Here is a 14,418-nt window from a genome sequence, read left to right on the forward strand (position 1 = left end):
TCAGCAGAAAGCCAATACACGATTACAATGGAGCCACTCGTAGTGTGCAGATACATGATAAGGGAATAACGTTTAGTGCAAGATAAAGCCAGTCAAGTCTGATCAAAGATAGGTCACCAATGAGGTGGGTAGTAGCTCAGGACTGCTCTCTAGTTGTGGTAGGATGGTGCAGTTCCCTGATAACAGCTGGCAAGAAATTCCCTGAATCTGGAGGTGTGTGTTTTCATACTTTTATGCCTTTTGCCCGATGGGAGGAAACTGAGCAAGTCAAATAGCTCCTGGAATCATGAAATATCCTCATCTTCCTCCCCATCCAAAATCCTGTCTTCAAAAGTCTATCGATTGCAGCTTTGGGATAGATAATCGATTGCAGCTCTCTTGGGATAGATAATTCCAAAACAAAATCACAGGTCTACCTGCTGTTATTCATTCCAACTATCTGCCTATCAAAAAAACCCTTGCCTGTGTCCATCTACTACCTGCCACGCTTTCTCCTGCCTCTCCCCCTCTTCCAGCTTCCTTTCCACCCCCACGCCCCACACACACACACACACACACACACACACACACACACACACACACACACACACACACACACACACACACACACACACACACACACACACACACACACACACAGTCAATCAGATGAAGGGTCTCCATCCGAAATGTCACCTATATATGTTGTCCAGAGATGCTACCTGACCTGCTGAGTTACTCCAGCACTTTTGCATATTAACCAACACCTGTTCGTAGTTTCCAGGTTAGTTGGCCCCTGCAAAATTGCCCCTAGTGTTGGGAGCGGATGCAAAAGTGGGATAGCATACAACTTGTGACAAAGGGTGGACTAGGTGGGCCGAATGGCCTGTTTCCATACTGTATCTCAATACTCAGTTCCTGGATTGTTTTCCTCCCTCAGTAAACCTGGTGTATTGCATTCTATTTCTGGCACTTAGGTACATCTTCGTGGTTGTGATATACTAGGACATTAACATCATGAAGTGGTGAAACAGGGCTGCAACTTTGAACCATTTACAATTGTACAATTCTTGCCTTCTTTCTATGGATTACACATATTGCTGTATGTATCAAACTCAGGTTGTGTTAGCAGTGCCAGAGCAAATTTTCAAGTGTTTGTTTTAGAGTTTCCTCTTAGTTAAATATTTAAACAGTAATATTATTTTTACCTCCAAGTTCTTGTGACTGTGACAAAATGCCTCAATTTATAAAATTCAAACAAACAGAACATGTTGGAAGCAGATAGGTCTGGTGGCATCCTGAGGAGGAGGATGTAAGGCTTAAAGTGTATTTTAAAGGGGATTTTTTCACACCCTGGGTACACAGTGGATTGTGGGAAGCTTAGCTCCAGGATTACATCAAGAAACAAATTATATAGGGGAACAAAAGATACAAAGTGCTGGAGTTACTCAGCGGTTCAGGCAGTTTCCCTGGGGAACATGGAACTTGAATTTGTAAACCAGCATCTGCAGTTCCTTGTTTCTACAATCGATTATATGCTGCAATCTGTAAAGGATGACTCCAACATACACCAGAAATCAGCTCTTCCATTTTCCCATCTAAATGCCTGGAACGACACTAACATTTATGGTGAAGATTGAGACACAAGGAACCTCTGATGCTGGAATCCTGCATAGAACAGGTGCTGGAGTTTAAATGTTTTTAAACAATATAACAGGATAAAATAAGTTGTGGCAGCAATATCAGTTATAATCACAGCTGTGAGAAGGGATAGCTTGATTGATGAGCACAAACAAGGCTATGAGCTGAACTAAAATAAGAATAGAAGAACAATGAGACTTTCCAGTGTATCACATGCCTCCAAAAACAATGAGGTAGAAGATATATTTAAAATAATGTTCAGGAAGGAACTGCAGATGCTGGAAAATCGAAGGTAGACAAAAATGCTGGAGAATCTCAGCGGGTGCGGCAGCATCTATTGAGCGAAGGAAATAGGCAACGTTTTGGGTCGAAACGTTGCCTATTTCCTTCGCTCCATAGATGCTGCCGCACCCGCTGAGTTTCTCCAGTATTTTTGTCTATTTAAAATAATGTTGTAGTTCCTCCTCAAAATAATTGCGTCTTTCCAACCTTTATACAGCTGATGAACTGTGCATTGTTATGGCCTGTGCATTTCTGTGAACTGATAAATGCATTTTTAAGTTAATATTAAAGCAATTCAATTTAATTTTTCAGTTGAGACCTTACAGAGGTGTATGAAATTCATTAGGATGGGGTGAATGCACAGACTCTTTTGCTCAGGGAGGGGATAACTCAAGGACAACAGTCTAACCTACTGTTCCTTCAGTCCTGGAGAGCCCGCAGAGCAAGTTGCCTACCCTGGTAATAGAGGATGGATAAAGGCAGTAGGGAGAAAGGATCAAGCAGTGGAAACATTTTTAGATGGAGGTGAGGAAGCACAAGGGGCATGAAACATTGATGCAGCGGTGGGCGGCGCGACTCTGGTCAGCAGCGGCCTCTGCAGTCTGTCCGCGTTTTATTTTCTGTCTGTGTTTTTATGTAGTTTTTGTTATTTTATGTTGGGGTGTGTGTGTGGGGGGGCGCGGGCGGGAAACTTTTTAAATCTCTCCCTGCACGGGAGACCCGACCTTTCTCGTCGGGTTTCCGTTGTCGTTGGGGCCGCAACGAGGAGCGGCCTCCAACAGGAAGAGACCGGGGACTCTGGTGCTACGACTCACCGTTGGCAGTCCGAGACCTTGGACAGAGCTGCTGTATGAAATTCGCTGGATGGGGACCGAAGTCACAGGCTTCAACTTTTGCGGACGGCGGCAGGGAGGCGGGTAGGGAGACCGCTTTTTTCAGGACAACTTCCCCCGCCCTAGTTGCGGGGTTGAAGAGCTCCTGGAGCGGGGCCTGACATCACTGCCCCGCGCGGCTTGGAATGGCCGCGGGACTCTGCGAGCGCACGCCAGGGGCTCTAACACCAAGACCCGGTGTGCGACCTTGCATCACCCGGCGTGGCTTTAATGGCCGCGGGACAATCGCCATCGCCAGCCGGGGGCTTTGACTTTGACTCTGACATGGGGGGGGGGGAGAGTGCAATGGATAGATAAGTTTATTTGGCCTTCCATCACAGCGATGTGATGGATGTTTATGTAAATTATGTTGTGTCTTGGGTCTATTTGTAATGTATGGCTGCAGAAACGGCATTTCATTTGGACCTCAAGGGGTCCAAATGACAATTAAATGTATCTTGTATCTTGTATGGGAATTGTCTATATGGCCCTAAGTGGGTCGGTGTAACCTAGAGCACCGAATAAACGACATGAAAATCAATAATCTTCAGGAACTTTAATCTACATATAGACTGGGTAAACCAAAGTAGTTGCAATAGTGTGGAGGACACATCCATGGAGAGTATAAGAGATGGTGTTCTGGACCTGCTAAAATGGGAACCGGGGAGATTGTCTGTTGTAGATCTGGTATTGTGCTATAAACATACAACATTGACCAGTGTAGCAAAGGAAAATAACCTACAGCTGCAATGTCTGTGCCGAACATTCATATCATTTCACCACCTACCAAGTGTTTTTCCATTAACATATGTATGCTTTTTGTCATTATATATGTTATAATGAAATTGTATTTGTTATAGAAAGCTTTTTCATCAAAAAGATAAACATCAATATATGTTGTGCATGCAATATTAGATACCCATCATTCATGGACAGTCAATTCGATCCGTTACCTCCAAGATAATAACATTTGATAGCTCAATATGTTAGATTATCTGACATATAGAAGGTTTAATGAATTGTGTCAGATTAATGAAAATTGACTCTATTCAACAAATCAAGTCTACTTGGGTCAATTTCTAATGATTTGTGCAACCTACTGGGTTATTCTCCTGAAAGAACAATGTGAAGCGTACCTTATTGAAGTTCATGAACAGGTAGTAAAGCATGGCCAGGGTGTGGGCAATGCTTCCAATTTTGCCTTTTTTCACAAGGAGCTCTTGGTTACGCAGGTTAAAGATTGCATGCAACACCTTGACTGCTTCTGCTTCCTGGGCTTCATCTTCGGGAGAACCAAGCAACACAAAAAAAATGTATTTAAAAACAGAATCTCGTGGAAGAAATGCTGAGAAAGGCTTTTCTAAACTAACAAGAACTAAGCATTCATTGACACTACACTCTTGGAAGTAAAAAGTGGACTAGGAATACATTCGGTGCACATATATAAAAATGACACCTATACTCTGCACATTGAATCGCGAGGAAAGATAGCGCAGACTAGGATATACCTGAGAATTGAGAGGGTGATGGAATTAATTGAAGTATAGACTGTTAAGGGTGATGAACTGTATAATGTGTTAAGCTGTCCTGACATACCACTTGTATTTTCCATTGTGGATTCCCGGATATAATTAGCTTTGAGACCTAGAAATATCAGCCACAAGTCCTGTCTCCAATTGCTCAATGCTGACCTCTGCTGGTGAGTTGTGTTCAAGCATGTAGGAACGAGGAACTGCAGATGCTGGTTTACAAAAAAAGACACAAAGTGCTGGAGTAACTGCGGGTCCAGCAGCATCCCTGGAGAATACATGGATAGGCGACGTTTTGTGTCGGGACCCTTCTTCAAACTGTGATGGGGTGGAGGGCCTCTTCTCTTAGCTACAGTCTGAAGAAGAGTCCTGACCCGAAACGTCCCCTATTCATGTTCTCCAGAGACCCGCTGAGTTACTCCAGCACTTTGTGTTCCTGAATGTTGGCTGAGGACTGGAATAACATTGACCAAAAGGATGACAATTTTATAAAAAGGTATGGAGTTACAAGGCGAAGCTAATTCAGGACTGAAACAAAGTAAGGGTTAAAACTTTCTTCTCCCTGCCACCCCCCATCAGTCTGAAGAAGGGTTTCGGCCCGAAACGTCGCCTATTTCCTTCGTTCCATAGATGCTGCTGCACCCACTTACGATCACCCGTTTACACTGGTTCAATATTATCCCACTTTCGCATCCACTCCCTACTCATTGTGGGTGATTTACAGTGGCCAATTTACATATACACCAAGTCTTTGGAGTGCGGGAGAGAACTGTAGCACCCCGAGAAAACCCACAAGGTCACAGAGAGAATGTACAAACTCCATGCAGACAGCATCCGAGGTCAGGTTCAAATCCAAGTCTATATGACTCTTATGATTTTTATTTTTTTTTTAGCTGTCCAACAACTAACACACCATTTTGAGGTCCTTCATGCCAAGTGTCCAAAGTCAGTCAATTTAATTAGTTTGCTATGTGATATTGACAATGTTACCAAACTTAATTATCTTTTCCTGGGACATTTTAGAGTAATAATAATAATATCTTTTATTGTCATTGCACAGAGGTGTAACGAGATTTGGTATGCAGCTTCCATCCGATATCATAACTTAATCAACTAAAAATTTAGATACCCAGAGAAACATGATTTATAAAAAAAACAGTAAAACAGTATAAAGTGAGTAGTCTTGTTCATCAGTAGGACTTGTTCAACATTTGTTCTAGACAGGCAATTGAACCATCCTATCAACAACTATAGAGTGGTCCTGAGCTGCCATCTACCTCATCGGAAACCCTTGGACTATCAGACTTATCTTGCACTGTATGTTATTCCCTTTATCCTGCATCTGTGCACTGTGGACAGCTTGATTGTACTCGAGTATGGTCTTTCCACTGACTGGATAGTACACAACAAATAGATTTTCACTGTAATTTGGTACATGATACTAAACTAAACAGATGGAGGGATTTTGACTAAAGGTGGAGGGAATTTGAAAATAAAAATCTTTCAGATTGTAGGAGGGATTGTCCTTAACTGTTCATTCTGGCATGGCCACCTCAGGTACGCAAATACTTTAAGGAAACAGACAATTTTGAAGAGCACCTACCAAAAACATCTGTAAAATCTATGAGACTGGTGCCAGGTGCTGGTGAACTGATTCCTGCTTTCCACAGAGATTTTTGTATCTCCGTCTCCACCAGTTCACCCAGAAACGTTTTCCAGATATTGGTCACCTGCAATGAAAGCATGAAGCAGACTGCTGTTCAGAAGCCACGGTCCGACCTACTGATGTTACACCAGCACTTTACATTTTGCTTGTCACATACAAGGAATTTGCCTTGGTGCTCCGCCCACATGTAATAACATGACATACAGTGACAGTTAGGAAGGACTCAGAAAACATTAATAATAATAAGACATTAATGATAAAACACCATTGATCAAGCATGTGAACAACAAAATACCAGATCAAAGGGAGGCACAGATATACCTTTATTCAATTAAGAGCTTTTTAAATCTATGATAAACAACTTTTGCAAGGTATAGAAACAAAGAACTGCAAATGCCGGTTTATACCGAAGATAGACACAAAGTGCTGGAGTCACTCAGCGGGTCAGGCAACATCTCTGGAGAAAAAGATTCAGTTTAGTTTATTGTCACATGAACCGAGGTACAGTGAACAGCTTTTGTTGCGTGCTAACCAGTCAGCAGAAAGACAATGCATGGTTACAATTGAGCCATTTACAGTGTATAGATTCATGATAAGGGAATAACGTTTAGTGCAAGGTAAAATCTTGCACTAAAGTCCAAACAAAGAGTTTGAGGGTCACCAATGAGTTAGATAGTAAAAAGGAGAGGTGATGTTTCAGGTCAGGATCCTTCTTCAGTCTGAAGAAGGGTTCCCGCCAGAAATGCCACCTGTCCATGTTCTCCATAGTTGCTGCCTGACTCGCTGAGTTAGTCCAGCACATTGTGTCTACATTTACAAGATAATTTGTTTATGCGTTTCATTGCATTGCAACACATATACACAAAATCCCAAGGTGCTAAATAGAGTGATACAGTGTGGAAACAGGCCAACTTCAGACCCTTCTTCAGAGTGAGAGTCAGGAGAGGTGTAGTTTCGGGTCAGGATCCTTCTCCAGTCTGAAGAAGGGTCTCGACTAGAAACGTCACCTATTCCTTTTCTCCAGAGATGCTGCCTGACCCGCTGAGTTACTCCAGCTGTTTGAATGCCAGCAATAACCTCAGTAAAGCCCCCGTCCTGCATCAGCACAGCCTTATACACTCTCTCATGTCTGCAGGACAAGTTGCCACTTTGCTTGTCCCACATTGATCATGGTGAGTTGTATCATTCTGACCTTTACCTCTGAGTACAGCGAGTCTGCTATGTCCATCTTCTCCTGTTGGTAAAACACGTTGGCCATATGGTAATACCCACCGGCGGTGTGAATGTCAGACACGCCAAACACTCGTGTGGCGTGGTAAATCTGTCAAAAGTAAATTCCTGCAATTAGTCTCTTTCAAATGGAAAACAGGGCGTCTTATCTTGCATGAGCTACCATTAAGTGTTCCATATTCGATGACATTTACTGACCGACTATTAAATAGAAATGGAGGTGGACAGGCAGAATAGTTCATCTTTGTGACGTTATGCCAGATGTTTAAATTGTAAATGTATCCACGCTGTGTCCTTTTGTTCTTGATGTGAATGGAAGCATGTTACATTAAGCCTAATTATCTGTGTCCTGCCCCATCCCCTGGCCTCCTAGTGTTTATAATGTGAGGGAAATACACGTTGGAAATCTGTAAAGCATAATTAAATTACATAGTAAGGCAGGGCAGCTTGGTGAACAAAGGGGTTATATTCCTAAAGGCAAATTCATGATGTGGGAGATACCATTATTACTTGTAGAGAAAATCCAGTTTGATACCTTGGGACACCTAGGTAGAGATGCTGCCTCACAGTAGCAGAGACCCGTATTTGAAATTAACCTCGGGTGCTGTCCGTGTGGAGTTTGCACGTTCTTCCCTGTGACGGTGTGGGTTTCCTCCGGGTGCTCAGGTTTCCTCAAAGAGACGTGTGGGTTTGTGGGTCAGGTCGGATCGGGTGGCATTTCCCTCACCACGTGTACCATGTAATCCCGTGCTACCTGCTCCATGGTCGGACAGTCGGCGACTAAACTGTCTCCCCCACCTGGTTTGCCAGGTGAGGAAGGGGCTGTGGACCCCCAGCAGGACCAAAAACAAAACCTGTCAAAAGTCGGATGAGCTCCTAGCGAGCCAAAGGCCATCCACACTTCAGTAGAAGTTGCGATCACTGTCGTACACGGCATTGTAAGGCACCATGTTTTCAACGATGGTGATGATGATTTGTGGGTTCATTGTCCCTCTTGTAAATTACCCCCTAGCTTGGGTCTCTGGCGCTGTGAGGCAGCAGCTCTACCCGCTGCACCACCGCACTGCCACATTGGTCTTTCTCAACCCATTTCTTCCCAACTACTTACATCGTCAGCAAAGCACCACAGCGCTTTGTCGTAGTCACACTTGGCGGTGTAGAAAAGGCCCAGGTTTCGGAACAACTTGTACTGAATGGCGTTAATACATTCCTTGGTCTTCATCACCGTCCACTGAGCCTGAGAGAGGTACTCTTCAGCTTCATCTAGTCGACCAAGGCCTGGGCAGCATCCCGTGCACAAAATGGTGAAATTACTGACTGTACATTAACACAACATTCACCGTCTCATGTTCATAAATTCATAAGTGATAGGAGCGGAATTAGGCCATTCGGCCGGTCAATACGCTGCCATTCATTCATGGCTGATCTATCTCTCCCTCTCAACCCCATTCTCCAGCCATCTCCCCATAACCCCTGCCACCCTCACTAATCAACTATCTGTTCCCTTCATGATATTATAGACTGCTATAAGATCTCCCTTCAGCCTCTCACACTCCAAGGAATAAAGTCCAAGACTAGCTGACCTCTCCCTATAGCTCAGTCCTTCGAGTCCTGGCAACGCCCCTGTTAATTTATTCCGCATCTTTCCCACAGCAGGGCGAGCAAAACTGAACACAATACTCCAAGGTCGACAAAAATGCTGGAGAAACTCAGCGGGTGAGGCAGGATCTATGGTTCTCGACCCGAAACGTCACCCATCCCTTTGCTGCCTCACCTGCTGAGTTTCTCCAGCACTTTTGTCTAGCCTTCGATTTTTCCAGCATCTGCAGTTCCTTCTTACAAAATACTCCAAGTGTACCTCACCAATGTCTTGGACATCTTTAACATAATGTTCCAGTTTCTAATGTGTCAAAAGCCTTAATAATTAATACAAACAAAGTGCTGGAGTAACTCAACAGGTCAATAGACAATAGACAATGGGTGCAGGAGTAGGCCATTCAGCTCTTTGAGCCAGCACCGCCATTCAATGTGATCATGGCTGATCATCCACAATCAGTACCCCGTTCCTGCCTTCTCCCCATATCCCCTGACTCCGCTATCTTTAAGAGCACTATCTAACTCTCTCTTGAAAGTATCCAGAGAACCTGCCTTCACCGCCATCTGAGGCAGAGAATTCCACAGACTCTATGTGTGAAAAAGTGTTTCCGCGTCTCCGTTCTAAATGGGTTACCCCTTGTTCTTAAACTGTGGCCCCTGGTTCTGGACTCCCCCCAACATTGGGTCAGGCAGCATCTTTGGAGAAAAGGTCTGAAGAAGGGTCCTGACGCGAAATGTCACACATGTTTTTTCTCCAGAAATGCTGCCTGACCTGATGAGTTACTCCAGCAATCTGTGCCCATCTTTGGTATAAACCAGAATCTGTAGTTCTTTGTTTCTACTTAATAATTTTACTGGTTCTTCCCAGCTGACGTACATTATCAACCAACATAGAACATGAAATATTCTTACCAATACCAGCTTCTGCCAGGAGTAACTGAGATGGAACTAGCTCAGCCGAGAGGCTGCCATAAACTGTGGTTGCAAAACGCAAGGACTGCAGTGCTCCAGGTATCGCCCTTTCATGTTTACCCTCAAACAGAAGCTTCTGAGCCACAGTTCGTGTCAGATCAATGAGATGTTTCTGTAAGCAGCAAAGGCATTAGAAAGACGAGGCACTCTTCCTCAAGCTTATGTTGGGCTTCAGTGTAACAGTGCAGGAGGCCACAAACAGTGGTGGGAGTGGGGTGGGGAATTAAGGTGGCAAGCAAGCTGTAGCGTAGGGTTACATGCGTGGGACTTCGCATGTGTTTTCTGCAATGCAAACATTCAATCTTCAATCGGTGGAGACACTGCCTCACAGCACCAGAGACCCAGGTTCGATCCTGACTACGGGTGCCGAGTTTGTACGTTCTCACCATGACGGTGATGGTTTTCTCTGGGTCTCCTGTTTCCTCCTTGTTTCCAACCATATGCCGGTTTGGAGGTTTATTGGCTTCTGCAAATTTGTCCCTAGGGTGCAGAGAGTGGATGAGAAAGTGGGATAACATAGAGCTGGTGAACGGGTGATCGATGGTTGGCATGGACTCGATGGGCCAAAGGGCCTGTTTCCATGCTGTCTCTCTCAACTCTCTTTCTAAACTAAAATGCTTTATAAAATGGATTATTTTTTAAGTTCTAAATTATTCTTAGAACATTGTCTGATATATTCTCCAGTGATAGAATCAAAAATAATTTAAAATGTAATTTTAAGCAAATTCGGACATTAACCGTATAATATCACTGACTACTTTTTCTATTGTCCGTATTAAGTAGCGATACTCAGTTCATTTGTTTAGGATACCGAGGAATGTTCCATTTCCAAATTTTCTTCGAGCTCTTCTGGCAGGGAACACAGGTTATTTTTCCCAGTGCACAATGGATGTGACACATGTATGCATGGAGACTGTTATCCATGAAGCAATGGCTGTTTTGATGCCACTGTGATTATGGCTGATCTATTCACCTACTGACATTCTTGATGAGTAAAGGGCCTGTCCAACTTGGGCGTCATTAGGTGGCGAGCGAAGATTTCGTGAATCCCAAAATCCTGCGGCGCTGTGCGCGACCGCGCGCCATTGCCTGCACCACCATGTCTCACCATGCGCCATGCGCGGGTCACATGCGCGTCAAGCATAAATGACGTCGCATCGTGCGTCGTGGAGCGTAAATGATGTCACGTAAATGACGCGCAAATAACGCCCAAGTGGGACAGGCCCTTAAGGGTATCAAAGGTTTCGAGGAGAAGGTAGGAGAATGAGGTTGAGTGGGAAGAATAGATCAGAATTAATCGAATGGCAGGGTAGACTTGATGGGCCGACTAGTCTAATTCTGCTCCTAAGTCTTATGGTTTTCAACACCATATCTGCAGCAGGAAGACTGCTTTTGTTTCAAAGTTGTCTGACAATCAGCTTGGACTTCGCTAGGGTAAAAGACAATGCAGTGGTACATATATAAATTGACTTGACTTTGACAGCCCTTGGGAACAATCTGTCTACAATCACAAATGAAGAATTGCATTCAATAGTTACTGGTTATAGCGAACCTATATTCCTCACCTGCATAAATCAGTACGTTGTGGAGAGGACAAGAGAAAACTGGAAATCAAAAAATAAACAAATATAGATGCTAGGTGGACAAAAATGCTGGAGAAACTCAGCGGGCGAGGCAGCATATATGGAGCAAAGGAAATAGGCGACTTTTCGGGTCAAGACCCTTCTTCAGACTCGACACGAAACGTTGCCTATTTCCTTCGCTCCATAGATGCTGTCTCACCTGCTGAGTTTCTCCAGCATTTTTGTCTACCTTCGATTTTCCAGCATCTGCAGTTCCTTCTTAAAAATACAGATGCTAGGTTCTCAGTGTTTACCTGTCTCTGCACAAGTTGTGCCTTACTGTGCTCTCGTTCTATTGTTGAGCTGAGGAAAGGCAGTGGTGTTCGTACCGGAATCAGAAGCTGGCAAATCTTCTCATGGATTCCATGCCAATCTGCCTCTTGGTGCGCAATATCACTGTGAGAAGACAGGGATAGGCGTTTAACCTTGAGAGGAACATTCTTCATTCTTGATTAGTACAGGTGTCAGAGGTTACGGGGAGAAGGCAGGAGAATGGGTTTGTACTCGGCTTGTATTCGCTAGAATTTAGAAGATTGAGGGGGGATCTTATAGAAACTTACAAAATTCTTAAGGGGTTGGACAGGCTAGATGCAGGAAGATTGTTCCCGATATTGGGGAAGTCCAGGACAAGGGGTCACAGTTTAAGGATAAAGGGGAAATCCTTTAAGACCGAGATGAGAAAAACATTTTTCAAACAGAGAGTGGTGAATCTCTGGAACTCTCTGCCACAGAAGGTAGTTGAGGCCAGTTCATTGGCTATATTTAAGAGGGAGTTAGATGTGGCCCTTGTGGCTAAAGGGATCAGGGTGTATGGAGAGAAGGCAGGTACAGGATACTGAATTGGATGATCAGCCATGATCGTATTGAATGGCGGTGCAGGCTCGAAGGGCCGAATGGCCTACTTCTGCACTTATTTTTTATGTTTCTATGAGGGAGAGATAAATCAGCTATAATTGAAAGGAGGAGTAGAGTTGATGGGCCAAATGGCCTCATTCTGCTCCTATCACTTATGACCATATACCATTCACTCGTTGGCACAGCTAATAAATACTGGAAGTATCAAAGATATGTTCTTTATCAGTAGAAAGTTTTAATATTTTATTTAGTTCAGAAAACAACCCCATTTTAATGGATAAGAATTGGAATTGTTTTCTTTGAAATAAAAACTTGCATTTGTCTACACATTCAATTGATTTGACCAGATTTGAAGTTCATACATTTCTTTTCAAAAAGAAAACTTTTATTCTTTAGAAGTAATTCATTACCAGATAAAAATAATATTTTTAGCGACTAAAATAATTACATTTGTCTTCAACTATGCAATAGATTTTTTTACATTAGACCTCCACCAACACCACAACCTATGGCCACACAGCAACTGTACCTCCAATTATTAAATCTAATGATTCTTATTGCCTTATCTATGATGGTATCTATGGTGGTGAATCTGTGGAATTCATTGCCACAGAAGGCTGTGGAGGCCAAATCAATGGATATTTTTAAGGGATAGATAAATTCTTGATTAGTGCCAGTGTCAGGGGTTATGGGGAGAAGGCAGGAGACTGGGATTAAGATGGTGAGATAGATCAGCCATGATTGAATGGCGGAGCAGACTCGGTGGACTGAATAATTCTGCTTCTATCACATGATCTTATTTGTTGTTTGTTTACTCTATTCCTTGGTAAGATGGACATTTTGGCGATTGCAATTTAAAACAAAATTGAATTGGAGTCCAGCTGTTCTCTTTAATACCTCATCTACAAAAGTCCAGAGTGTTTTATTGTCATGTGTCCCAGATAGAACAATGAAATTCATACTTGCAGCAGCACAACAGAATATGTAAACATAGCACACTGTAGAACAATACAATAAACGAGAAAAATAAGTCCAGTGTGTGTATATTATACACACATAAGATAGATACAAAATGCTGGACGAACTCAGCGGGATGTTTTGTGTCAAGATCCTTCTTCAGACTGAGAGTCAGCGCAGACGGAGACATAGAGATATGGAAGGGTAAGGTGTGAAAACACAGATCCAAGGGGACGATGATAAAGGAAATGTAGAACGGTTAGCTGAGGGGAAGATGACAACGAGGCATACAATCAGTAAAATTTAATCAGGAGGACAGTGGAACTGGCTGGAGAACTAGGATGGGGTGGGACATAGAGAGAGAGAAAGCAAGGGTTACGAAGTTAGAGAAATCAATATTCATACTGCTGGGTTATAAGCTGCTCAAATGAAATATGAGATGTTGTTCCTCCAATATTCGGTGATATATATATATATATATGTTCACACACACACACACATACTCATAAATCATATAAATACAAATAATAATGATGCAAAAAAAACAAAATCAATGCTCCCGAGTCCATGTAGTTTTGGAGGTCCTAGTGCTTAATAGCCTGATGGCTGGAGGGTAGAAAGATGTGTTATAAATATAACACATCACAAATCAAAGCTACTTCTGTTTGGTCAGCAGCCCACCTAGTTTAAGAAAGCCTCAACTCACCAGTAATAAGTCACCCTGCACCGGGAGCACATAATATGGGCGGTTTTTTGGCACATCTCGCACTCCAGTGTGACCCCCTTGGGATTAGCAAGCGGATAAACAGAAGTACTTAACATGGCGAAAGCTCGGGAGGTCAGCTCGTTTCTGCAGCACTCTCAGCTTCTCAAATGCGGCCTTACTGACGACTGGCAGACGTTGCTAGGGAACGGGGACACGTTGCTAAGGAGTTGGGACACGTTGCTAGGGACTTGCTGCACGTTGCTAAGGAGTTGGGACACGTTGCTAGGGACACGTTGCTAGGGACGGGACACGTTGCTAGGGACACGGGACACGTTGCTAGGGACTTGCTGCACGTTGCTAAGGACGGGACACGTTGCTAGGGACTTGCTAGGGACTTGCTGCACGTTGCTAAGGACGGGACACGTTGCTAGGGACTTGGGACACGTTGCTAAGGACGGGACACGTTGCTAGGGACTTTCTACACGTTGTTAGGGAGTTAGGACAAGTTGCT

At 43.6% G+C, this 14,418-nt stretch overlaps 1 protein-coding gene across 3 annotated transcripts in view; it reads right to left on the bottom strand.

Annotated features, from left to right (window-relative positions):
* Positions 1 to 14,180, bottom strand: part of zmynd12 (zinc finger, MYND-type containing 12) — a 35,516-nt gene extending 21,336 nt beyond the window's left edge. The window contains exons 1-7 of one of the 3 annotated variants that reach the window (XM_055659108.1): positions 13,908 to 14,180; positions 11,644 to 11,785; positions 9,708 to 9,879; positions 8,308 to 8,477; positions 7,168 to 7,290; positions 5,907 to 6,033; positions 3,911 to 4,056 (exon numbers count right to left, since the gene is read on the bottom strand). In XM_055659108.1, the coding sequence (XP_055515083.1) occupies positions 3,911 to 4,056; positions 5,907 to 6,033; positions 7,168 to 7,290; positions 8,308 to 8,477; positions 9,708 to 9,879; positions 11,644 to 11,785; positions 13,908 to 14,023 (996 nt within the window). In that variant the 5' untranslated portion in view covers positions 14,024 to 14,180. The remainder of the gene's footprint in view (positions 1 to 3,910; positions 4,057 to 5,906; positions 6,034 to 7,167; positions 7,291 to 8,307; positions 8,478 to 9,707; positions 9,880 to 11,643; positions 11,786 to 13,907) is intronic. The other 2 variants (XM_055659109.1, XM_055659107.1) reach the window with 2 other exon arrangements.
* Positions 14,181 to 14,418: the final 238 nt, after the last annotated feature.

Source organism: Leucoraja erinacea, chromosome 30, assembly GCF_028641065.1.
Source record: "Leucoraja erinacea ecotype New England chromosome 30, Leri_hhj_1, whole genome shotgun sequence".
Classification (NCBI taxonomy): Eukaryota; Metazoa; Chordata; class Chondrichthyes; order Rajiformes; family Rajidae; genus Leucoraja; species Leucoraja erinaceus.